At 44.6% G+C, this 25512-nt stretch overlaps 1 protein-coding gene across 1 annotated transcript in view; it reads right to left on the reverse strand.

The window, feature by feature from the left end:
- Positions 1-25512, reverse strand: part of ABCA4 (ATP binding cassette subfamily A member 4) — a 130229-nt gene that overhangs the window by 9691 nt on the left and 95026 nt on the right. Inside the window, exons 31-44 of the mRNA XM_090269755.1 lie at positions 22183-22277; positions 20705-20737; positions 16892-16997; positions 16700-16774; positions 16280-16449; positions 14520-14697; positions 10802-10917; positions 9247-9394; positions 6413-6536; positions 5901-6030; positions 4730-4850; positions 4219-4281; positions 3127-3233; positions 967-1108 (exon numbers count right to left, since the gene is read on the reverse strand). Coding sequence (XP_090125881.1) covers positions 967-1108; positions 3127-3233; positions 4219-4281; positions 4730-4850; positions 5901-6030; positions 6413-6536; positions 9247-9394; positions 10802-10917; positions 14520-14697; positions 16280-16449; positions 16700-16774; positions 16892-16997; positions 20705-20737; positions 22183-22277 — 1608 coding nt within the window. The remainder of the gene's footprint in view (positions 1-966; positions 1109-3126; positions 3234-4218; positions 4282-4729; positions 4851-5900; positions 6031-6412; positions 6537-9246; positions 9395-10801; positions 10918-14519; positions 14698-16279; positions 16450-16699; positions 16775-16891; positions 16998-20704; positions 20738-22182; positions 22278-25512) is intronic.

Below are 25512 nucleotides of genomic sequence, written 5' to 3' on the forward strand. Positions count from 1 at the left end.
ATTTTTCAGAACTGCTTTGCCCATGCCACTATAAAAAATAGACTAAAAAGAGCTCAGAATTTGTAGTTTTTTCCATCTGCTCCGTTTAAGACTGAGGATATATTGTCAAGTACTGTGACATCAGTTATTTGTATTAGCTCTTTCCCTCCCTTTCTGCATATAATATTTATTTGAAATATAAAGGAATTAATTTGTTTCAGTTTGCTTTCAGTGTTAGGATTTTCTTTTCCATCCTTATTTAGTTTTATTTTTTGAATGTGTAGAATATTCACATTCTTCCAAAAGTCAAAACTACACAAAAAGATACACTCAGAGAAGTGTCATTCACCCCCATTTCCCTTTCACCCATCTCCCATTTGTCGATGAGGAAATTTATTGCTTTCTGGTTTATCTTTGCTATTTGCAAAGATAAGCAGACTTATGTATGCTTTCTTATATTTCCTGGTGTTTTACATGAAAAGCATCATACATGTTCTTTTTAGCACTTTGCTTTTTTTTTTTTTACTTGAAAATATCTCTTAGAAATAACCCTATATCAGTTCACAAAGATTTAAGGCTTTATTGTACATATGAACTATAAATTATTCAACCAACATCTTATTCCTGAAAGTTAACTTCCAATATTTTGCAACTAAAATGCAATGAATAACTTTGTGCTTATGCATTTTATGCTGTGGGAGGCATACCTTCAGGGTAAATTTCCAGAAGTGGAATTCTGGGTGAAAGGATAAAGACATACATTGTTTTGTGAGATACAAAGGCAGGGATATTTTTGTCTGTTCTGCTCATTGCTATACCCCCACTTTTAGAACAGCACTTGGCACATAGTAGACACTCAGTAAGCATTTGTTGAATGAATGAGTGGATAGCATTCTACAGCTTTCCCATCTCTAAATAACTGCACTCTTATGAAATAGCCTTATGGTTTACCAAATTCCTAAGTAGCCACAACAAACCCTTTTTTACCCTCTCGATTTCTTCTGCTGGAACACCTCGAAGCCGGGCATAAAGGTAAAGATGTTCTCGCCCTGTGAGCAGCTCATCAATTGCATCAAACTGTGGACAGTAGCCCATATTTTGATGGACTTCAGAAATATCAGTTAAAATACTGCAACAAGAAAAAGCAGTTAGCAAGTTTCCTTCAGAGAAGGGTGATCAGAGATCTGGGGCTAGAGGAGCTTCTGACAAGATAAGGAAGCTGCCTCTTCTCCCATTTTGCTTCAGAAATGTCTACAACATTGAGGAATCAAAGCAGGGGCCCTCTGATTAGAAACAGATGAACTTCAGGAGTTCTGAGCTTTGAATCCAGTCATCCTCAGTTTTCCTTTTTAGAATAATTGAATACCTGATACCCAAATTAGCTTTGGTTTTGGATTGGATCACCTCACATATTAGTTTAAAAACAAAGGGAAGATCAGGTTTAAGAAGCTGGACAGTAATTTTTGAACCCTTTCAGACATTTGGGAAGTAGCTAGAGACAATACATACCTTCCAATGAAAGTAAACTTCTCCATTTATTGGCAGAGATACAGTCAATGAAAAAGGAACCAAACAGATCATCTCCCCTCCCCACCAGAGCAAGAGGTTGGTGGAGAGAAGAGATGAAGTGAATTGAGTTCTATCAATTCCCTTTGACTAATTTATTCTCCCCCACTAGAAAATACATTGTCTTGATGAAAAAATAAACTCTCCATAGACTGGTCTAATCTCTGCCCCCTCTCCTTTATAGCTTACTGTCTATGGATGCAATGGGAAGGAACAGAAAAAGGCCATCCACTAAGACAGTCCCACATTATGACAAAAATGACTTCAGGTATGGCTGGGCCAATTAAAACCACCTAGACAAGCAAGGAGTATACTTTGTGAAATTCACAGGAGCTTCTGAACCAGAGAAGCCCAATCCTATGTCTTAAACCTATAGTTTATTTCTAACTTCCATTTTGGTTTTACTTTCTGAGCATCAGACTGTCTCACCTGGACTGTAACTTGATATCTTATCGCAAATCTCATTACACCCTCCTGTCCTCTGCAGCCTACCCCTTAAGACTCCTTCTGCTGCCATTGTGAAGTCATTTGCTTGACTGTAAGCTAAGCCAGATCTGCAGATGAGATAGACCCAGCCATGGTCTCACTCCACCCCTGCCAGTCCTTTTGCTCTGGACCTAATGGGGATGACTGGGGAAGGCCCAGGAACCAGATTCATCCTGTCTGAGCCAGTGAAGCGTGCTCAGGACTCCCCCTGCCCAGTGGGCATGGGACCAGAATGAGGATGGCTCCTAGGTAAGGAGGCCCCAGGGAGGCACAGGCTGGGCAGATAAGAGCAGTGCCTAACTCCACTTACAAACCAGGGCATAGAGCTCCTCTGGGCACATCTAACACGTGTGAACGCTGCTATTCAAGAGGCAGCTGGAAAGAGATGAACAAGCGCGAGCTCCTGTTCTCCATCCTGTGCTCGCAGAGAACCAGTCTGTTTACTCACACCTTATTATAAAGAGCAGAAGACACCCTCCAGAACCCAAAGGTACAGGCCAGGTTTTCCTTTATAAATGTTCCTTGGCCTGACACCAAGCATCAGCACAGAAATAGGCAATACAGATTAAGGCCCCCGAAGGCCCTCGAACCTAACCCCACCTAGAAGCTCAGAGATAAGATGCTTCGCAACAGGGGTTCTCAACCTGGGGCCCAGGGGCTCTGCAGGGCCATAAACATGCTTCAGGGCTCAGTAACTTCCCCAACACTCTTTGCAAAGATATGTGGAGGGAGGTAATGAGGGACAATGGTATATGTTTTTATAGAAAGAAGGTACAAGTGTCATTCAAATGCACAGAGGAGTCCATGATACTAAGAGCAAAAACCAATGACTTTGTACATCCCAGAACTTTCTGAGACTCCATGCAAACAGAGGAATCTCTTAACAATCACAACACCATTCAATTTTCCAGTAGGTGTATATCTTAGAATTTCTGGACCGTGATCACTGGGACATCCACCCCTCTGCACAGAACTCCAGGCTCTCAGAGTCACCCTCAGATACAGGGTCCAATGCTCACCCTCCCTGTGCTAGGACAAGGACATGGCTCAGGACCTATGAGAGATACCCCAAGATAGCACAAGCAGGACACTTACCTCTTGCCTGCTACAGTAGCTTCGCCTGATGTTACTGTGGTGTCCCCAGTGAGCATCTTAAAAGTGGTTGTTTTGCCAGCTCCATTCACTCCCAGGAGGCCAAAGCACTGAGGGGGAACACACAGAATTGGCCTGACCCTAGAGCCCAAGATGGTCTGAAATATCGGGCCCTAGAGCAAAGCGTGTGTGCTTCCATTAGGAGGCCACTCGCTCCATGTGGTGCAGGGCAGCAGAATATGCTACCCCAGATACGCCACTTTGGCATAAGGATGATTTGGATCTGAAGGCAACTAAGAAGAAGCAGATACAAGAAGAGCTTTCTGCCCTTGCCCTATTTGCCTGAAAGCAGGACATAAATTTACAAGGTATTTTTCCCCTCCCCTCTCTACCAAGAAGGAGAGAAGTTGACTGTTGAAGACAACTTTAGACCCTTATCAGCCTGGAGATGACACCAGAGGATCCACATAACAAATATTATTAACTAGCCATTATTTACCATTAGTTCCCCATACATTTGCCTCCCTATATTCTGCTACCCTGGAAACTCAAAAGTCCCTTTCTTCTGCCTTGTTACTTCTCTGACCATGTCTTGTTCCTCCGCTAAAATGCTATGTAAGCCCACATGTATATGTCAAACACATGACAACAAACTTCCCTTTGTTTTTCTCCTGTTAATCTGTCTTTTGTCAGAACAATTTATTGAGCCTGAGTACCTAGGAGGGCAGGAAAGAGGAATTCCCTCCCCTGCAGTGGCTACTGAGCACTAAAACTGCGCCTAGTCCGAATTGATATGAGCTGTAAGTGCAAAACACACTGGAGTTTGAAGACTTAGAACAAAACAAAAGAAAGTAAAATACCTCATAAACAATGTTTCCTATGAATTACATGTAGAAGTGATAACAGTTTAGATATATTGGTAAGATAAGTAATTAAGGTTAATTTCACCTGTTTCTACCTTTTTTGTGTGGCTGCTAAAAATGTTCAAATGACCTAGGGTGACTTGTGTTTTATATTTATTTGGTAGCTCGGCTTTAGAGGGAGAAGCAGCTGATTTCCCAAAGCCCTTTTCTGTGTGACCTGCATTATACGCACCTCTCCAGGACGGACTCCCACACACAGCCTGTCCACCGCTGGGCTGGAGGTGCCTGAATAAACCTGCAAGGTCAGAGAAACTGGACTGAGGCCTGAGAGGGGGTTAGAGCAGGGAAGGCACGAGAGAGCAAAGAATGGTTTAAGCAAAAACTACCATCATGAAGAGGTTCCAGATTAACAAGGGCATTTTGAGAGGTGCTATGAGCCCCAGAAATCTTGAAACTGGCTCTGTGCAAAAACTAACCAGAGAAAGATTAGTGAGGCTTGGTGGTAGTGGCTCTGGCTGAGGCCCTGTGCCAGTACCAAAGATCAATACTAGGGAAAATGCATTGGAATTCTATGTTTTGGGAAGACAAGTTAAATACAAAAATGACAGGCCCACATAAAAGTAGAAAAACAAGTTGCTTGCATAGGCATAGCGCTTATTCTACAGAAGGCAAATTACAACATTGTGCCATCTCTAGGTCCAGTTGGCACCTCCACGCCAACATGCCTACACCTATTTTCTTACCTTGGTTAGTTCACTTAGACTTAAGATATCAGTTTTATTTCCCCCACTAATAATTCTTTGTCTTTCTTCAGCTACATCATCATCTTCATCCATGATGGGCTCCCTAGGGGGCTCGGCAATCCTAGAAGAGGGAGAGGGGACAGGAGTGGGCTGGTGTACAGCATCCGCAGCACTGACCTCTCCCTCCCACCTTCTTCCCATTCCCTCCCTGCTGCTCCAGCCTTGCTTCCTATCCCCTAAGACTTGAATTCTCAAAAGGACTCCCAAGAGGAGAGGCATTAGGCAGAGAGGGCAAGTGCTCAAGCCCAGAGTCAGCCCTGGGTTCTAGCCCTTATTTCATTCAGTTCTCACAACCCTCTAAGTAGGATGGTAGATTTATTTCTAATAACTCTTTTCCCTCTGAATCAAAACCTAAAAATAAGTCCTTCGAATCTTTATGCAAATACATAAAGATTCAGCCAGACTCAGCCAGACATGTTGAAAGGATAAGAAACAAAACAATGTTTGGGAAAGCTTGCTCTGCGGGCCCCGTGATGAGCAGGTCAGTCCCCTGGGCCGAGCCCCACTTGGATCACAGAGGGGCTGCCTCCCGGGAACCTGAGCACCCACGTCAGGATGTAGTAGAGTCTAGGCAACAGCCTGGGGAGGAATCGCTGGGCTAGTCATGATTGGCAGCCACCCCCCCAGAGGGGGGCACTATCACCCCCACCACACATACACACATTGCTCCTGGCTGTACTCATCTCATATCACCCCCATATCGCTCCCTTCCTCCCCTGCCCTGTCCCGACCCTCACATCTTTAATTAGCAGTGGGTCCTCCTTTGTCTATTTTCTGTGAATGTTCATAGCTGTACTTTGAATACTCCTAACCATTATCATCTGCAATGCTATCATCCAATTTAAAATGAGTATCTGTTAATTATAGGAGGGATTAAATATTAGTGACTGAAACTAATAGCATTGTGTTTTAAATATCTTAAAGTTTAGATTCCTCACAAATTCTTTTGTGTTGATTTTATGTGTCTCTTCTTCTTGTGTTATTCAGAGCAAGCCAGCCTTTGAGAATGTAAAAGCGATCATGGTGTAGGGCTCATGAGGAAAAAGATGACTTTATGGATGTAAAGCCATGTCCCGGCATTGACAACCTCAGGGCAGCATCATGGACATACCATCGGGTGAGAAAGAAGTGGTGCTGGATGAGGAGAGTCAGGAGGAAGTACACTACCCCTTCTGCTGCCATGGCAACCAGGTTCTTCCCAATAAGGTCCCACCGGAATGGATTTGAAGAGTTCTCCTCACCTGGGGACAGAAGCCACCAAAAAATGACAGAAGTTAAGTCCACTCGGCCGCCCCAACTACCCCTAAAGACCTAGTTTTCAACACTTGGCTCAGCTGGGCCAAGACTTATGCAAGGAATTAAGCAAAAGCCAAACACAAGTCTCATCTTGGCTCCTCAGGTCAGATTGGGGAAGAACAGAGCCTGTCTTCAATTCCTCCTGTGGCTCCTTAGCCAAGGAAACAGAGGCATCCTGAGCCCTTCTAGGCAGCCGGACAATGCACACCAACAAGGTACCCCACCCCCTTGACCCCCCCACCCAGGCTGCAGGTCTGGGCACAGGAACTCCTGCTTCAGTCTCATAGGGTCCAGGGCCATGCTTGACTGGCCTCGATTGCCACCCACCAAACCGGGCATAGACGTCCGTCACAGCCTGGCTCAGCGCCAGGTCAATGAGGCCCCGGCCAAGGCAGAAGTGGGGGAAGATAATGAGCAACTTCCTCAGCATTGCATTGAATCTGAGCAGTGTCTGAAATACAGAAAATCAGGGCAGTCAGTAATGGGGCCAAGCCCATTTCCCTCCCAGGAAAGGACCAGGAGAAGGACTGTAGACAGAGGGGCCTAGCAGCTAGACTGTCCATAGGAGGGATTGATCACAAAGTAGGAAAGTTGTGAAATATGCACAGGAGGTGCCTCTTGGGGAGCGTCACAGACAGCCCCTTGGGAGCTCACTGCTGGCTGTGAAATTACCCCCAAGCCTTCCAAGGCATTTGTTACCAGGAGATGCAGCCATGGATGGAAATGTGACCCAGGCTCTCTCAGCTGTGGTACAGCTGTGAGCTGTCACCATCACCCAGCTTTGACCAAAGGGGAGAGGGTCCCCGGAGCACATCCCAGGTCTGTTGCTCAGTTCCCACAGGACAGCTCCGGGCTGTGCGCAAGAAGACAGAGACTCTCTCTGGTGTCTGTGTTGAGTTGGGGGGATTTGTTTTTGGGTAATCAGATTGTGCTTGCTGCAGCTTCTGTTAACTCTTGCTATTAGCAGGAAAGAACACCCTTCTTTACAAAGCTCATAAGCCTTTCCAGATTTCCATGGTAAAATTTCTACTCCTCTCTTATAATACTTTCCATATTGCCAGGGTTAATTATTTTCTTATGTGCCTACTTTCTGCCTTAGTGAGTTGTCCCTGCATGGGACACCAAAATATTTTGTGTCCTTCCTAAATTTCTTGTACAACTATTAGTAGACACTTCATTATTTATTAAATGGGCTAATGAAATTCTACTTATCCCAGGCCAGGCTTAAATTGAATTTGCTTCACCAAGAGCTTCTGGACCCCTGCAGCCCAGCTCTTTTGGGCCCACTCTGATCTGTAGCATTTACCTGTCTCACTGCTTTGATGGTCTTTTATATGGAATGTTGTGTCCTGAGGTTTATATCGGTCCCTAACTTGGTGTGCAGGCCATTTCCTGACTGGAAGGGGAGTTCTGGAGGGTAATTTGAGTGGGTCATACTTGTTTACATTGGCACATCCATCACGTGGTATTCACTTCATTGACACCTCTTGACTGAGAAGGGACAGCAGCTACCGGGACCTGGGGAGCCTCCTCTGGGATTCTGGGTATTTCTGCAGCATCTTTCTGAAAACTTATGTGAAAGCAACCAGTTCTTACGCAGTGGAGGAGGTTGCACTCCACACACATTGGCTAAATGAGTGCAGCTGGCAGGACGGAGAATGTTTTGAATTTTTGAAGTTTATTATTTAATTACTCTGAAGCAACACACTCTCTTAAGACTCAGTGGACTGTGAGCCTGTAACAAAAACAGTTCTGAAAAGCAGCATTTTCAGTCTGCCAGGATGCTCTGGCCATTGTGGGGGAGGGTTGGGGAGGCAGTGTTCTCATCCACTTCCCTCTGGGGTCTGACTGTGATATGGCATATGTTTTGTCAGTCATGGGACATAAGGGGAGGGGTTCTTCTTTGCTTTGTGGCCACAGAAAGCCTGACAAGTTTCGGAAAGAGTCACTTTCACGAAGCCATGAAACTCGGTGGCTAGTGCACACTTGCCTTGGGTCCTCCCAGCAGGGCCCAGAAGCAGGAGTGGGGACAAGGGCTGCCGGACAGCAGAGGCGCTGGCTGGTGCCCATCCTTTGAACTGTGGAGATCTCATGAGGGAAGGAAAGGCTACACAGGTCACTGGGGACACAGACACATGGGCGAGACCACCAGCCCTTGGGAAGTTCCCAGGAAAGTCACAGCCAGGGCTCAGACACAGCAGGCTGGGAGGGGAGGGGAGTGTGGAGCAAAGACAGCCCTGCAGCCACTGACATTGTGTTTAGGATTCAGTCTGGCCCATTCTTTCTGGGCAAAGAGAAGTCTGGGGGCTGTGGATGGCACAACTGGACTTCATACGTCATAAAATGACTCATTGAGGACCATAAATTCCTAACCCTGGTCTCAGGATTAATTTTCATGTAGAATAGTATATACTACTCTGTTACAATTTGCATAAAAAGTGAAGGAAGAGCCATGACTGGTGTGGCTCAGTTGGTTAGGTGTCAGCCACAAAGCAAAAGGTTTCCGGTTTGATTCCTGGTTGGGGCACATGCCTGGGTTGCAGGTTCAGTCTTCTGTTGGGGTGTATACAAGAGGCAACTGATTAATGTTTTTCTCTCGCATTGATTTTTCTCTCCCTCTCTTTTTCCCCTTCCTTTCCCTGTCTCTAAAAATTAATTAATTAATTAATTTAAAAAGAAAGTAGAGGAAGAATATATATGTATCTGCTTATATGCCTCCAAAACACATAAGAAACTCAAACGAAAGGTTGCCTCTGGAGAAGGGAGCTAGGTAATTATAAAACAGGAGTAGGAAAGAGACTTTTCATTGTATGTCTTTTTGTTCCTTTAAAAATTTGAAATTATCTGAATGCTCAGAAAATATTAAAGATTAAAATCATGAAAGGTCATTTATAGTTCAAGAATGAGTTCAGAAAACCATGATACTAGAGTACAAACATGAATCAGGAGTTTAAAGAAAGGAAACATGAAAGAAGGAAGCCAGGGAGGGAGGGAGGGAGAGAGGGAGGGAGGGAGGGAGGAGGGAAGGAAGGAAGGAAGGAGCAACATTCATTTATGCACTAAGCTTGTCCAAATGGTGCTTGCCCATGGCTCTAGTTTACCATCACATACTCTCTAGTGTCCTAGTAATCAAACAAGGAACCCAAGAAAGTCATGCTCACCTGGTTATTCTCAAATAATTCCAAGATGAAGGTGATGGCACTGCTGTTGATGCCAATGAACAGATTAGCACAAGACAAGGCCACATAGGCTGTACTGGGGACATCAAACAGGAAGGATGCTGGGTACATCATAGGAATGACTGCCCATCTGTGTGAAATGACACAACTCAGTGGCACAGAATGCCAATTTCCATTCCACCTGCTCTACCCCTAGATGTAATGTATAGCAGTCCCTCTCTGTATTGCGGTTCACTTATTGTGGCCTCACTGTATTGTGGGATTTTTTAAAAATATTATATTTAATTATTTATCGTGGATTTTTCACTATATTGCGGGATTTTGCAGTACTGTATACATATGTTGTTAAAGTTACGTAGGTTTAAGAGTGTAGAATATGTTTAAGAACATAAATAGTGTTTATAAAAGTGTGGAAAAGGTTAATAAGGACTGGGAATGGTTTATAAATGTGTGGGAAGGGTTTATAAAGCCTTAAAATAGATATAAATACTAAAATAAATGTAAGGTTCCTACTTCGCGGATTTTCACCTATCACAGCGGGCAGGGGGTGGTCTAGAACGTAATATTCATGATAAGTGTGGGAATGCTGTATTCCCCTCACACATGAGATGAAATGTTTAAACTTGTGAGAGTCCCAGGAAGACCAAAGAGATACTCCACTCCTCGGTCTTTGTTTCCCATCTTTGAATTGAAATAATAATGCCTTCCCTGACCATCTCATGGGGGTTTTGTGAGGGGAAAATGAGATAGCAACTGTGAATGGACATAAATTACAAAGCTCTGTACAAAGCATAGGAGCACTGTCTACCCTGCAATGCTTTCCATTCTTGTCTGGATTAGCAAAGCTGAGCTGAGATTACAACAGGCTCATTTTCACAGTTCACTGGAGCTGATGCACTGGCCATGCTGGTTTCTGATTCTTCTTATCAATAGAGATAAATGGAGACCATTGCTCTGGTAAAACTACTAGCCCACACAAAAAGGGCCAGATAAGAAAACTGAGGTCTAGATGAGGTGTATTACTTGTTCACAGTATACATGTAGTATGTGGTAGGCCTGGATATAAAGTTGCACACTTTGCTCTATAGTTCCACTGAATTTAATCTCTGTGATATCCTCTGGCCCTGACTAGGGAACAGCTTTTCATCTGGAGTCTTCTACTGTGTGCAGATAAGTCTTGGTCAGTATAGATGAAGACACTGAGATGGATAGATGAGCCACAAGTGAATCAGAATCACAGCTGGGTAAGAAACGGGGGCATGACAGATTCTCAGAGTTTGGTTAGGCCACAGTTTTAACGGAAGAAGGTTCAGGTCATGTGGGGCATCTCCATTGTCCCTGAGCAGACCAGGCCTCCAGAACACCTCCATGCGTGGAGTCAGAAACAGAAGCCAGCCAGGTTTCTGGCCAGGCTGAAGAGCCTGTTGGGGGTTGGAAGCCAACCTTGCCACCAGAAACTGTGGTTTTCTTTCTGGAGACCATGCCCCACCTCTGGCCTCCCTTTTGATGGCATTAGCTAATGGCCCAAACAACTCACCCATACAGCATGAGCAAGGCAACAAGGGCAAGAAGGTTGTTTGGAGAAGTGTAGGCTTTCTTCTGAAACCCGATGAAGATGCCCACCACTAGGGCAGCACTCACAGCATAATTCATCTTAAAGAGAGAAGAGGAGACCACTGTTTCCTGTCTGCCAAAAGAGGACTGGGCCAGCTCTGCCAGCACGTACGGTCTGGGATTCTGACTGTTTGTCTAAATAGTTCTTGGTTAGCAAACATATGTTAAGTTGTCTTTAGCCCTCCTACCCCACCCCAGTCCCCTGTGCAGGGGACCTTCAGCCTATATCTTTTAGAAAAATAAGTTACAAAATTCTACCTCGTCTCTCATTCTCTCTTTCTAATTGGTCATGAAGTCCTATTGATTCTACTAAATATGTCTCCAGAATTCAGAAAAACTTCAGATATGGTCCTTGGCCTCATGAAGCTCAAATAGATGACACCTTTTCATCACTTTTTCCCTTCTTTTTCCTTCCTGTACAATTCAGTGCTAAGGCCATTTAGATGGACAGGGAAAGATGGGCAGCCACGGTGAGGTCAAGGTGGGGAGTCACAGTGGTCCCAAACAGAATGAGAACCTGAGAAGGATGAGAAGGATGTCTCACAGAGGGTGTTGATCTGGCGTAGGGTATCAGAGCCAGAGCAGAATGGAGAGGACCTCCATGTGCAGTTAGCTGGAGCAGGGAGAGGGGGGTATCCACAGGGTGGAGGGGGTAGTGGAAGAGATAGGGGACTTTTTATATATGGGCATATTGCTCAGGTAGCTAAATGAGTTGGGGTGATAGAAACTGGTGTCTCATGCTTGGAGAAGGGAGTTACAAATAAGGAAAGCTGGAAAACCATAATGAGCCTACGGTGTTGGATTGGAACTAGAGGTTTTAGTAAGCCCATAATGTTCAGTGCATAAACAGATAAATATAGATGTAAATGTGTATTAATCTATGTATATACATTAATAGCTCCCCTAGTCCTCTCCACTGAGAAGGTCTGGGACCATTGAGACCCCAGTAGCATAGAACATATCTAGCACCCAGGTTTTGGTTTGGAGGGCCATTTTCCACTGAAAGGAACCAGAGTTCCTTGGGGACACAGTTGATTCCAGGTAGGGCTGGGGGGAAGTAGGATGAACCTGGAACATGTTGCTGTGCCATGGAGCATGGAGGTGCTCAAGGACACAAGTCAAGAGGAGGCAGAAGTCAGCTCAAATGGGCTTCCACTGGCCAAACTGGGGAAAATTTGAGCATCAGGATAAATAATGGTATCCAATTGTAATCCATGGACTAACACAGGAAAGATGAATTCTTATAGTTATAAATAAGTGAATGAATGGGAAATTTCATAACAAACAGGATTTTACACAGCTTTAAAGTACCTCTTCCCAAAATTCTTATTAATTATAAAAGTAAAAAGAGTAACTTTACAGTGGAGAAGCTCAGCAGACACCATCTCAATCATGCGACCAAAGTGATCACCATCAGTAATAGGACAGCTTGAGAGCAGGAGCTACCTGACAGGATGCAGCAAGAGGAACAGAGCATCCCTTTGTGGTGCTGCTGCCATAACCTAAATCTAATTGTGATGAAACATCAGGCAAGTCCAAACTGAAGGACATTCTGCAAAATAACTGGCCTGTGATCACTGAAAATGTCAAGGTCATGTACATCAAAGAAAAACTGATGAAAACTTCTAGGCCGAGGGAGCCTGGAGAGACAGGACAACTAAATTCAATGCATGACACTGAGATACTCAGATCCTTTTCTATAAAACACATAATTCAGGCAACTGACGAAACTTTAGGGGTATGGGGATTAGATGGAGGTGAAGCATGAGTACTGGTTACGTTAGAGGTGCTGGTGTATGCAAGTGTGTGTCTGTGTATGTGTACAAGTGTGTGCACATGTATGAAGGGTTATCTTGTTGGGAAGTTATTCTCAAATGACTCTGAAAAAGTTTTGAACTGTCTTTGCAACATTTCTGTAAGTTTTCTGTTGTTTCAAAATTTAAAAGAAAAAACATGATATATATAAAAAGATAAGACTAAGATATTATATATGTGCTGAGTAAATGATAGAAACATTGAGTGTTTGTTTATTGGTTCAGTAACAGCCCCCACACGTGTTCCCTTTTTGCCACCGGCTAATGAGGGTGCTAAGCTCCAACACTGTAGATCCCAGAGGTTGAATTCCAGCCTAGACTTAATATGCTAGAGCATCAGGAAGCCTGCTAACATCATACCGCCATTTTCTAACCCTTCACTAGGGTATCAACTTTGCTAGTATCACCTCCCCTGCAGACCACTCTGTCCTTCTCTCCACATATCTCTCCTTAGGCTCAGATGTGTCTGTAGCCAGGCACATGTGTGGATCAGTCCCAAGTGTAAATTCTATTCCTCGTCTTTTAAAAAAGTAGAGTGAAAAAACTAGCATGTTAATAACTTTTCAGTGCAGGTGAGCCTAGCTCTTTTCATGTTCAAAGTGTGAGGTTAATGTGGACTTCTGAAAGTGATATTTTTGTTCAAAGTGGGGCTTGTAGAATCTGACCTCCTCCCATGTGTTCACGAGTGCTTTTACATGAAGAGACAGAAAAGAGAGAAAAGAATTTAGTTACTAATGGTAATTTCTGCTTTTGTATTGTTAAGGGATGGCTGCTTAATAAATTAAGATAAAATAAATTTTATCTCTAGGAATCCTAACATTTGCCGTCATTATTAAAAGTCATAGTGGAGGAAGTTGTTTGTGTTTGTCTCCATCATAATGTGTCTTATCCTCATATGAAGAGGGGACTCTCAGAATGTCGAGATAAATAAAATGAAGGATCTCATTACCCAAGACACCCAGAATCTACTGGCTATCACAATGATCTTTACTATATTATAACTAAGTCTTTGCTGCCAATTAATTTTGACCCCGTGGCCTGTCATGAAGTACCTTACCCTGACCCCCTCCCTGCCTCCTCCAATACTGATTGTGAAAAGGGTGGTAGGTAGTCTGCTGTTGATTTGCTAAATAATTTTTATTTTTATTTTCCCTAACGTGGTGGCTAAACTGATACAGCAAAGGCCTGGCTACTTTGAGAGAACAAAATAAGGCCACTGAATAGGGTTGCCAGATTTAGCAAATAAAAATATAGGATGCCTAGTTGAATTTGAATTTCAGATAAACAACAGATAAGTTTTTTAGTATAACTATGTACCATTAAATATTTGGGGGCAAAACACTAAAAATTCATTGTTTTTATCTGAAATTCAAACTTATCTGGGTATCCTCTATTTGTCTGGTGACTGCCACAGGGGAAGTTCCAGCCTTACCCCTTTGGGGGTGGGGCCATATTTAAGAGAGGGTGCGGGGTGAAGGTCTGCTTGATATTACTTCTTCAGCTCCAGATTATTCTCAAGAAGGCCAGCCTCACTCCTGCAGGGCAGTCACTATTGGATGGGTCAGAAGGCCCCCTGAGACAGGGCCCGCGGAGCCCCCACTCAGCAGTCGGTACAGAGCCTTTCATTCTTCCCTTGCTTGCGGCTCCTAGTTCTGTGCCTTCCTAACATGCAACAGACAACAGACACGTAAGGCCCTTGGCACAGTACCTTCCAGCAGTCCTGGCAGTGCAAGAGCCCCGCCCTGCTTGTCCCTTGATCAGAGCAGACACAAGTGCCCACTCCTCAGGCCAGTGCAGGTGAGAGAGGCACCAAGACCTGATACTTACAATGTCCCAAAGAAAGTTGGTCAGCCAGTAGGTGGTAGGGCTCACTCCACTGACAAACTGGAGGTGCTTGGCTTTGTTCACTCTCTCCTGGATCAAATACAGGACAAAGCTGGCTGAGACGAAGGACATGGCGAAAATAACGCAGATAGCAACCACAGCATCCACAGAAGTGGTCAGCCTGCAGCAGGACAGGAGATTCAGGAAGAGAGAGGTGAAGAAGGAGGAGCAGCAGATGCAGGAAAAAACAAAGTCAGGGTTTGGGGAGGTTCACCCAATGCTAGATGACAACCTCCAGAATCCCCTTCCCTAGCTGATGTTTGTCATTTCATTCAATTGTCTTAAATGGGTCAAGGTTAAGTGGATATTTTTGGGTTTTCTGTTCCATGTCAGTGTTGAATATTGTTCCATTTTAATAAGAAAGTCTAGATAAAGTTTCTCTTTATTACATTTTCAAATTATTTATTGATGGTTATAGAAATGGGTTTCTATATTAATGTCATATACTACAATGCTCTTATCAGTTCTAATAATTTGCCTATAGAGTCTCAAATTTTCTAGATAAACAGTCATATGGTGTGTGAAATTTATTTCTTTCATTAAAGAAGTAAATTATCTTGTTAGAACATGAAACACATTATAGCATGGAGAAATGTTCATAACAGTAAATTTAAGGGGATGGGCCAATTATACAGGACTTTTCTCTGTTCACTCTTTCCTGGATCAAGTAGAAGGCATCTGCCTAAGGGGGCAAATGAGGGCTGAACTCCAACCTGAGGTTCACATATAAACCATGACGCCCTGCATGGGACAGTGCCCACCTAGAGAAAGAAGGACCTTTAATTCCCACAAAGGCACCATATGTGCTCATCAGTGTCCTTATGAAATTAGAAATACCATGACCTACATATGGTAAGAATAGAACAAATGACAGAAAGGGAAACGCACAAAATCATATTGAGGAAATAACTTAAACTGTGTAGGATTATAGATAATAAGTTCTTAAAATTCTATATTCTGTAAGCTTTCTTTAATGAACATATACTATTTTATAATCACAAAAGACCTTCTATTTCATAGTTTAGAGTCAAGAGACTTGGCAGGGCTGAGTGAGACTATTGTTCCTCAGGTGAGGGCCCCCGAGGGCATCCAGGGGAAAGCCCCAAGGGGCCAGGGCTCAGCTTTTAGCCGAAGATACTCGGCCTGTTGAAGGCCCAGTGTTCAAGGTGCTCAGTATACTGGGACAGGGAAATGAGGCCCCTACAGCTTATCAGAAGAAGTTTGCCCTAACAAAGGCTACAAACATACTACAAATTGCACAAAATGGATCTTTTTCCTCCTGAAGCTGTGCAGTAAGAGCCTAAGCTTGAGGAAAGCAAGGTTCTGTTGACATCTTCAAAGTCTGGCCATCTGGGGGAAATCACCAGAATCTGAGATAATTACTGCCGGGGAGATTAAAAATTTACTGAACTTTCCCAGTTCCCAGCCATCATTTTACACACTGGAATGCAGAATATTTGTGTAAGCTCCAAGAGCAACTTCTTATGAGAAGCCAACAGGGAACAGAACCAAATACATGCTTATTTTCCAAATAAATGTGAGTAGAAAGAACGGTACACAAAACATTGCAAGTCTTCTTGTTTGTCTGGTTAAACAACCTTGCCACCCAGCCCAGCAGCTCATGCTAGTGAAAATCCTTTTGGGTCTCAAAAGAGAGGAGAGGTTGATAGAAAGCTGTGAGGCTGGGGGCCGTGGCGGCTTACACTGTAATCTCGGAGAGCTGCTGCTTGGTCAGGTTCAGGGGCTGGCTTATGACAGTGATGCCATACTCTTCTGGGTTTCTGTCCTGCTGCAGGCTGACTCGTAAGATGGCGTTGTGGGCCACGTTGAGAAAGCTGACCATGGCATGCCAGCCTTTGTTGTTAAACCACACCTGGAGGGCGGAGAGGGGCTTTGTGAGGCTGTGCCAGACACGTCACCAGAGGCCCTTTGCTAACAACAGCTGTTTCAAGAAAAAATGAGCCTCAGGAAAAGGAATGTGAGGAGGAAGGGTTTGGCAGCTGGAAGACATTCCATGCTAGGTTTCAACAGGAGGTGCGATGGAATTTAATTAATCTGGGAGAATAAAAATAACCAGCTCACATGAATTTTTAGCTCTAGGGCAGATTCTGCAGGGCCAATACCTTAATGTTGTCTTCAGTCTCTAGATGTTTAAGGAAAGCAGACATTTCTTTAGAGGCCTTTCTGGTGACAGGACCCTAGAAAACCATGATGACCAAGCAAGAGGGTTTTTATCTTAGCACTTATGATAATTTCTGTTTCATAATGAATGGCACATTGAAAGTCCTACCCAAATCTTCAGTCTGTTTACATACCCCGCTCACATTCATTATCTGGCCAAGGTCACTTAAAAATTCAACAAGCGCTTCCCCAGCGATGGGGAGAACCAGGAGCTTTCCGCCAATGGAAATTCCTCCGTACCTGACAAGGGAACAAGAAGGCCTCAGGTCAGTGCCACATCCCATGTCTGTGGTGCTCCATGCGTGCCAGTGTTCTCTCAGTTTCTGTAGGGAAATGTGTGCTTTTGGGGGAGTCATCTTTACTAGTGAGCAACATGGCTCCCCTTTACAAACCAACGTTTTTTTCTTTTTTAAATTATATATATATATATATATATATATTTAAGTATATTTTATTGATTATGTTGTTACAGTAGTCCCAATTTTTTCCCCTTTGCTCCCCTCTGCCCAGTAACCCTCTCCCCTCCAGCAATCCCACTCCCCTTAGTTCATGTCCATGGGTCGTGCATATAAGTTCTTTGGCTTCACCCTTTCCTATATTATTCTTAACATCCCCCTGTCTGTTTTGTACCGACCAATTATGCTTCTTAGTTCCTGCACCATTTCCCCATTTCTCCCCCTCCCCCCTCCCAGCTGATACCCTCCAAATGATCCCCATACCTATGATTCTGTTCCTATTCTGGTTTGCTTAGTTGAATTTTGTTTTGTTTTTTTTAGATTCAGTTGTTGATAGTTGTGAGTTTGTTGTCATTTTAGTGTTCATAGTTTTGATCTTCTTTTTCTTAAGTAAGTTCCTTTGACACTTCATATAATAATAGCATGGTGATGATGAGCTTCTTTAGCTTCACATTTTCTGGGACGCACTTCGTCTGCACTTTCATTCCAAATGATAGCTTTGCTGGATAGAGTAATCCCGGTTGCAGGTTGCCTTTCATCACATTGAATACTGCTTGCCAGTCCCTTCCTGCCTGCAAAGTGTCCTCTGAGAAATCAGCTGATAGTCCTATAGGCACCACCCTGTAGGCAACCTCTCCACCTCTCTCTTGCTGCCCCCAGGACTCTGTCTTTATCTTTCACCTTTGGCATCTCAGTCATGATGTGTCCTGGTGTGGTCCCCTCTGGGTCCAGCTCACCCAGGACCCTCCATGCTTCCCAGACCTGTATGTCCATCTCCTTTGCAAAATTTGGGAAGTTTTCCTCCATTTTTTCAATTCTTGCTTTCTTATTCTACACTGGTTGACTGTTTTTTCTTCCTTATGTTCCAAATCATTGATGTGAACCCCGGTTTCCTTCCCCTCACCATTGGTTTTGTGTGGATTTTCCTTCATTTCACTTAACATAGCCTTCCCTTCTTCCCTTATGTGTCTGCCATACCCAAGCATATCTGTCAAGCCTGTGAGCATCTTTATCACCAGTGTTTTAAATTCTGAGTCTCTTAGGTTGTCTATCTCCTCATCTGTTAGGTTGGCTGTCTCCTTGTCGCTTAGTTCTCCCACTGGAACCTTGATCCGTTTCCCTTTTTGGGCCATACTTCTCTGTCTCCTCATCCTGACAGGCTCCTGTGTTTTTTTGCCCCCACATCCCAGGTAGAGCTGTCACTCCTGTTACGTTGTAAGGGGCGGAGCCTTAGGGATTCCTCAATACAGGGCGACCTGTTTCACCACATTGTGGCGCTGTATGTGGGGGAGGGGTTCGAGATGGAACAATGCTGCGAGCCCAGCACTCGCCCATTTTCCAGGCACCTCTTTAACTACTGCACCAGACTGGCTCCCCTCTAGCTACTGTCCTGGCCATTGTTCCCAGAATGGGTGGGTCTGCGGATGTTCTAGGACCATGGGGGCCTTTTAAAGAAGTGGACTCTGCTGAGACCGGCAGTTTCTGCCTCCACCCCAACCCCCACTGGTCTGCATAGTCAGAAGCAATGAGGCTTGACTTTCCCTGGTGCTGGGACCGTGAGTTGCTAGGTCCGATGAGGAGCTAAGAATGCTCCCCAGGTGTCCCTCCTGACTTTTAAAACATGTGACCATGCTTTATGCCGGCCTGCTGCTGCTGCCGCCACACTGCGTCCTCTCTGTCCTGGCTCCGCCCGTCCTATCTGTCTGGATGAGTATTTCTTCTTGATATCTTTGTTTACTAGACTTCCATGCAGTTTGATTTTCTGGAACTTCTGGTTGTTTCTAGTTTTGAGGTCGTTGTATTCCTTCTTAGTTGTGGAGGGAGATGCAGAATGTCTGTCTACACCTCTATCTTGGCCAAAAGTCCCTTTTTAAATTATATTTTTTAGTTTATGCTATTACTGTTGTCCCAGATTTTTCCCCTTTGTCCCCCTCCAGTCAGCCCACCCCAGTCCCTCAGGCAATCCCCACACTGTTTCTATGTCTCTGGGTCCTGTATATAAGTTATTTGGCTGTTCTATTCCCTGTGCTGTACTTTATATCCCCATGACTATTCTGTAACTACCAATATGTACTTCGTAATCCCTCACCTTTTTCACCCATCCTCCAACCCCCTCTCATCTGGCAAGAATCAAAACATTCTCTGAGTCTATGATTCTGCTTCTGTTCTGCTTGTTTATTTTATTTTTTAGATTCATTGTTGGTAGATATGTATTTATCACCATTTTATCGTTCACATTTTAACCAACGTTTAATGCTTCCTCATTGCCTCCAGCTGAGTTCTGCCCTTTCTGAGCTTGGTCTCTGCTTACCTCTCCATCCCCTCCTCCTGCCTTCCCTTGACTGGCATATCCTGACCAAGCCCAATCCCTTCCAGAGCTGCCAACAGGCTGGGTTGCCTCTGCAGGGCTGCAGGGCTGCTGGCTTCCCAGCAATGCCTTTCCCTTTCTGGAGCATCAGGCCAATTCTGACTCCTCTATCATATGTCACCTTCTCCTTGAAGCCTTCCCTGACTCTGCCCCTCTCCCAACAATGATTACTTCTGTACTTTACAGGTACTTTTGACAATCCTGGACTCACCTTAATCTAATCAGGACTAGTCCTGCTGTGCTAGCACTCCCTGCTTCTCAACCCCACCCCTCCCTCGGACAGCCCCTCGCCATCTGCCTTCACTCAAACTCTAGTTCGGTAACTGAGATCCTAGCCTTGGGTCTTTCCTGCTCCTGGCCCATCTTCCACACTGCTCTGGAAGCCTCCGTGACAGTGTTCAAACACCGATCTGGGCATGTCACTCTCTGGCTTAAAACCCTTCAATGGCAGGATAAATGCCAAATTCCTCTACAGAACAAAATTAATTTGCTGGAGTTTATTTCTCAGGGACTCAAATTGCATTCCTCCTGCCTCCAACTTTCTGCTTCAGCTAAGGATCATGCTTCCCTCTAGGGAGCAATTCTAAAAGCTGGATTTCACTTCTATGGTCTAGAATCAAGTCAACATCAGCTCTGCATTCATTCTAGAGGCCCCTTTCTGAGGGAGCCTGGGAGGCCAGGGCACTCTTAGAATATCCCTGGAGGATGCTCCAAACCTCTGGAATCACTCAGGCACGAGGTGAGTGTGGGGCTAGACCAGACTCCCTGGGGCTTAAAAGGGATGCTGCCAAGGAGTGCCAGGGCTTAGGCCCCAAGTCCTCTCAGTAGTATTGCAAACTGTTATATGCTTGGAGCTTTTAGAACCTCTCTTGAGTGAGAATGCTCTGGATCAACTCTTCAAGGGATGTCACTTCCCATCTATGTCCTTCGAGGTGATCTACCACTGGGCATCTTCTGGGTCCAGGGTGTCTCCAGCCACACATCCTTCAGTACATGTCTTGTGACTTCCTGAGCCCATACAGAACGTTCCATCTACGTGGCTTTGAGGTGGGGCTTTTTTTATATGCAAGTATTTTAAATAGATCAAGTTGAGATTTTAATTCCTTATAAAAATAGTTTCTTACCTCTGTTCGTTGACCCAGAATTTGTTCTTTAAGCTGAAAGTGAAACAAATCATACAGTGAATGTCACAAGCATGGCAGTAGTGTTGACGCTCCTTCCCAAACACTCACTGGGGGAGTCTCAGTCTTCAGGGGTATGTCTGCATTTCCTGATAGCCAAGCAATATGGAAACCTCCCAGCCTAGGAGCCCAGCCGGACACACATGCAGAAAAAAAACTGTTATTCTCCACTGCTGGCTCCTCAAGTCACATCCCAAGTGCTGGGCTTCCTGTGTGGCCCTGCTGTCAGGTTATTTGTCAGACCATCTGGAACCAGATAATATGGCAACTATCATACTAGTATGGCGTGAAGCCTGCAGCCCTCCCTTCTTGTATCTGCACAAATAAGGTTCTAATAATCAGCTGCACACTTGGGGCAAGTTCTGACTGACTTCAGCTAATCAGGATGAGATTACAAGATAGAAGATGACAAGGTGCCAGCTGTAGACCTCATAGGTCAGGCCCACGAACTACCATTGTCATCAAGCACAAAACCCAAAATTCCATTTTGCAAACTTGCTGCTGAGATCAAAGTTTGGGATGCTTGTTGTTTATCCCATGCTTGAATAAACTCTACATACTCTGCTTGTATTGTGGGGCTTGTATGGGGTTCTCCATTTTGCTAACTGCTGGCCTGGCACTGCCCTCTTAGCAGCTGTTGTCACCATCTGCGCTGTGTACTAGTTAACCGAGCAAACTTCTTTTTTGTGCATGGCTCTGGTAGGGGAAACAATGGAAACTACTACTAAAGTTAGACAGTTTTACTTTAAAATCCAAGAGCACATAGGTCCTGGATCAGGGCTTCCTATGGTGCTCTCTCAATAGCCTGCTCTTGTCAAGCTGTTAGGGGGCTGTGGAGCCAGTCCCTCCCCAGCTGCAGAGCTGAGGGAAATAGACACTCAGAGAGGAGTTCCCTGGCATGTGCAAGGATAGCACCACAGGTGACAATCTACAGTTGCAGTTAACCCAGCCAACCTGTGGGCTCACTCAGATACTGCACCACTGCCTCCAGCCTATCTTGGTCTATTTCTTTTCCTTTCTGCTTTTTACTTCTTACTTTGCCATCTGGTTTCTTTTTCCTCTACCTTTTCCTCTTTGTTCTTGTTCCTCCCCCCAAACTTTGTTTCTCTTTCTTTATTCTTTAAAATATCAGGCTGCATTATTAGATAAATTCTATGCTTCAAAATTTTACTCTTAATAGTGCACAGGTTAACCTTGAAGACTGCTTAGTCTAAACCAAAACAAACAAACAAACTTAAATTGTGTTTTACTTGCATATGTCTCAATTGCTTTTTCTGTGGATGAGGCCCTCAAATTAGAAAAAAGAAAAGCATTCCACTGCCCTGATTATTGATAAATCATGAGAGTAAGTTATCTTCTGTCTTTAGTTAATAGTTTCCACAGGGAGCCAGGATGAAAAGCATAAAAGGCCCTCTTCTTACCTGCTTCGTATAAGAGCAGGATACGTTTTTACTAAGAAGTCGGAGATGTTCCTGTCTGTAAGGTCTTGTAGAATTTCCATGCTGCGCTGTATTCTCTGAAGCAATGAGACATTAGTGTTCATTATGTTGGAATCAGAGGCTTTACAGTTTGTGGAACTGCTTGTTCTTCACCAGAAGTTCTTTATGAACTCAGCTGCTGGGAAATGAAGCTCCTAAATGAAACATTGACATCTCCCTAGTTCCCACATGAATAAGACGGGAGCCGTCCTCCATTACTCTCTTTTCTCCAATGTGCTGATAGCGCTAGCTCAAAAATAAGTCCCCGATACATCTGCATCTCTCCATTTCCACTACTGCCACCCTGGCCCAAGCCTCTACCTACATTTCACCCGGATTGCTACACAAGCTTCCAAGCTGGTCTCCCTGATTCCACCTTTGGCCCTTCACAATCCACTCTCCACCCAGCAGCCAGACTGACCTTTGCAAATATAAACCAGCTACCCCAGTCACCTTGCTTACCACACTCCAATAAACCTTAGATCACCTCCAAATTCATTACCAAGGCTGACGCAGCCCAGGTGAGCTGGCCCTGCCTGGCTCTCTGAGCTCACCTGATGCCTCTCCTCTTCCTCCACATCCTCCCCACCTATTCTCCCTGTTTCTCAGATGCCCACCGCTCATTCCTAAAGTAGCTTTGCACTTGCCAGTTCCCTGTGCCTGGAGCGCTTGGCCTGGACTCCTTGCAGGGCTAGCGCGTCATCATTCAAGTCTCAGCCCAAATTTTATTCCTCCGAGAGGTCTTTTCTATTTCCTGTCACTCTGTATCATAATATAGTGTGGCGTTATCTTCATGTCTTCATCTCCACATGAAATTTTCTTTCCAATTGACCTGTTTACTTGTTTTTGTCTGTTACAGCCTCACATGATACAAAATCTGTGAGAGTTGGGATTTTCGCTGTCTTGATAGCTGCCATGTCCGCAGCACCCAGAACATATAATTGAAACCAAAGATTTGTGACATGAGTGAAAGAATTCAAACAGTACCTTACAATTTACAAATTACCTTCAAAGTATACTCAGGACTGGAAGCTAGTTCATCAAGATTTTGGAGAATTCAAAAGAGCATAAGTTTGGCCACCAGGTGGCAATATTACTTTAAATTTGGGAATATATAATGTTTTGTTTCTGGTCAGTCATGAACCTTGGGTGTCAACCACAGGTAGCTGAGGGAATTTTTGGTGGCTTTAAAACCACCATCATCACACACCATTCTTCTCATTTTTACACACTTTCTATCTCTTCCTCCCCTTTTTCCATGTTACTGTACTTCCTTCTTCAATTCACTTTCTTCAGTTTCTCTCTCTAATGCTAGTAGAACTAGCATCCGCAGAATGCTAACTGTGCGCCAGACACTGTGTGGAATGCTCTACATACATTATAATATATCCCTCAATCCTCACACCCTCATGAAAGAGGAATTATCACTTTAATTTACAGACTGAGGAAGTGAGGCTCGGAAAGGTTAGCTAACTTGCACCAGGTTGCAGAACTTGCAGGTAGTGGACCTAGGATTTAAACCTACATCTGTCTGGCTCCACAGCCCTCACTCTTTTTGCTCCATCACCCTGCTTCTCAAGCTGAGACTGGCACCCAGGGGAACTAACTCTCCGGGTGCAACGGAGGCTGGAACTGTTGCTGGTGCCTGGCAAGTTTATGATAAATTGTTTTCAGAAACTTCTCTTAAATAAAATACTCATATAATTTTAACTCTATATATTCTAGGAGTCAGGGATGGAGCACTTCCACCTCAGGACCCACCACCACTCAAAGACAATGGAACAGAACGGGTCCCTACGGGAGACTGCGTCCACCATCTAGTTTTCCAGATGAGGGCAATTGACTACCTCTGGACCAAGCCTATGCCCACATCTCTGGCTTAATTCTAGGCTGAATGGGAGTGTGTCTGAGTGGCTGGGTGTGAATGAGAGAGGATAGGAGAGGAGAGGGGAGGGGAAGGGAGGGGAGAGGAGGGAGGGGAGGGGAGGGGAGGAGAAGGGAGGGGAGGAGAGGGGAGGAGAGGAAAAGGGAGGGGAGTGGGGAGGAGAGGGGAGGGGAGGAGAGCAGAGGAGGAGTGGGGAGGAGAGAGGGGAGGAGAACAGGAAAGGAGAGGGGAGGGAAGGGGAGGGGAGGGAAGGGGAGGGGAGTGGAGAGGAGAAGAGGGGAAGGAAGGAGAGGAGAGAGGGAAGGGGAAGGGAGCGGGGAAAGAAATGGAGTTGGGAGGGGAGGGGAATGGGGAGGGGAGGGGAGGGGAGGAGAGGAGGTAGCACCTGAACAGATTGGTGATGTTCAGTTTTGCTCCCAGGAGAGATGTGAATGATAATGAGGAAAGAGAGAAGTGAAATAAATCACAGGAACTAGTTTGTCTGTTTCCAGGACTTCGGCTGTAGGGATCTGTTAAATTTTCCGCCCAAAGATCAAGGACTAACCACTGAAAATAAGTTTCTATAAGCTAGACAGGCAGCTTTGAAGTTAGGATTCACAGGAAAATGAATCTGCACGTAGCTGACCTTGGCCTTCTGTCCCTGCCCTGGCCAAGAACCCAGCATGAGAATTCTCTGTCCTGACGTTAAACACATTAGAGCAGAAAGCAGTTGAGGTGTCCTCAGCAAACCCAACAGAAGTAATGCTTCCTCTTGGGGTGCAGAGGATTAGGACAAACTCCCTGAGTTCCTCTTTTGGGATCCCTGTGGTGGTGACATGGCTGAGTTATGATTCTGGGGAAAATATATTGCTTGAGAATTGTGAAGGCATATGCTTTTAGCATATAAAAAAGAAAGAGAGGATGCTCATAAATAAAGCATCATTTTTAAGCCAGCAACTATGACTGATGCTATGGCAAAATTTAGGTGTCCCTCATTACCCGCTCTGCCCTTCTGCCATGTGCCATACTAATAGACTTCTTTGTTTGGTCCAGGGCCACCCAGAATAAATACTATAGTTCCCAGGTTCCCTTGACTTTCCATTCTGGACAATGATGTATAAGTAAAAGTGGTGTGCGGTAGCGTCTTGAAATCTTCCTAGAAGATAGCATATTTGCACATTTTGTCCTCTCTTTTTATTCATCCCTTCTTCCGTTCTGCTACCTGGAAAGTAAATTCTACCATCTGGGCCAATGAGGTTGAGGCCTGTTTACCATAGAGAAGCAAGTAAAATAGAGTATGGATCTCCTGCATAAACTTTTACATGCGAGAGAAACACAGTGTGTCTTATTTTATCCACTGCTAGTTTAGGGTTTTCATCATTCAGTTGAATGTAAGTCTAAACACCAGA

Source organism: Furipterus horrens, unplaced genomic scaffold (assembly GCF_987537825.1).
Source record: "Furipterus horrens unplaced genomic scaffold, mFurHor1.1.pri manual_scaffold_3, whole genome shotgun sequence".
Classification (NCBI taxonomy): domain Eukaryota; kingdom Metazoa; phylum Chordata; class Mammalia; order Chiroptera; family Furipteridae; genus Furipterus; species Furipterus horrens.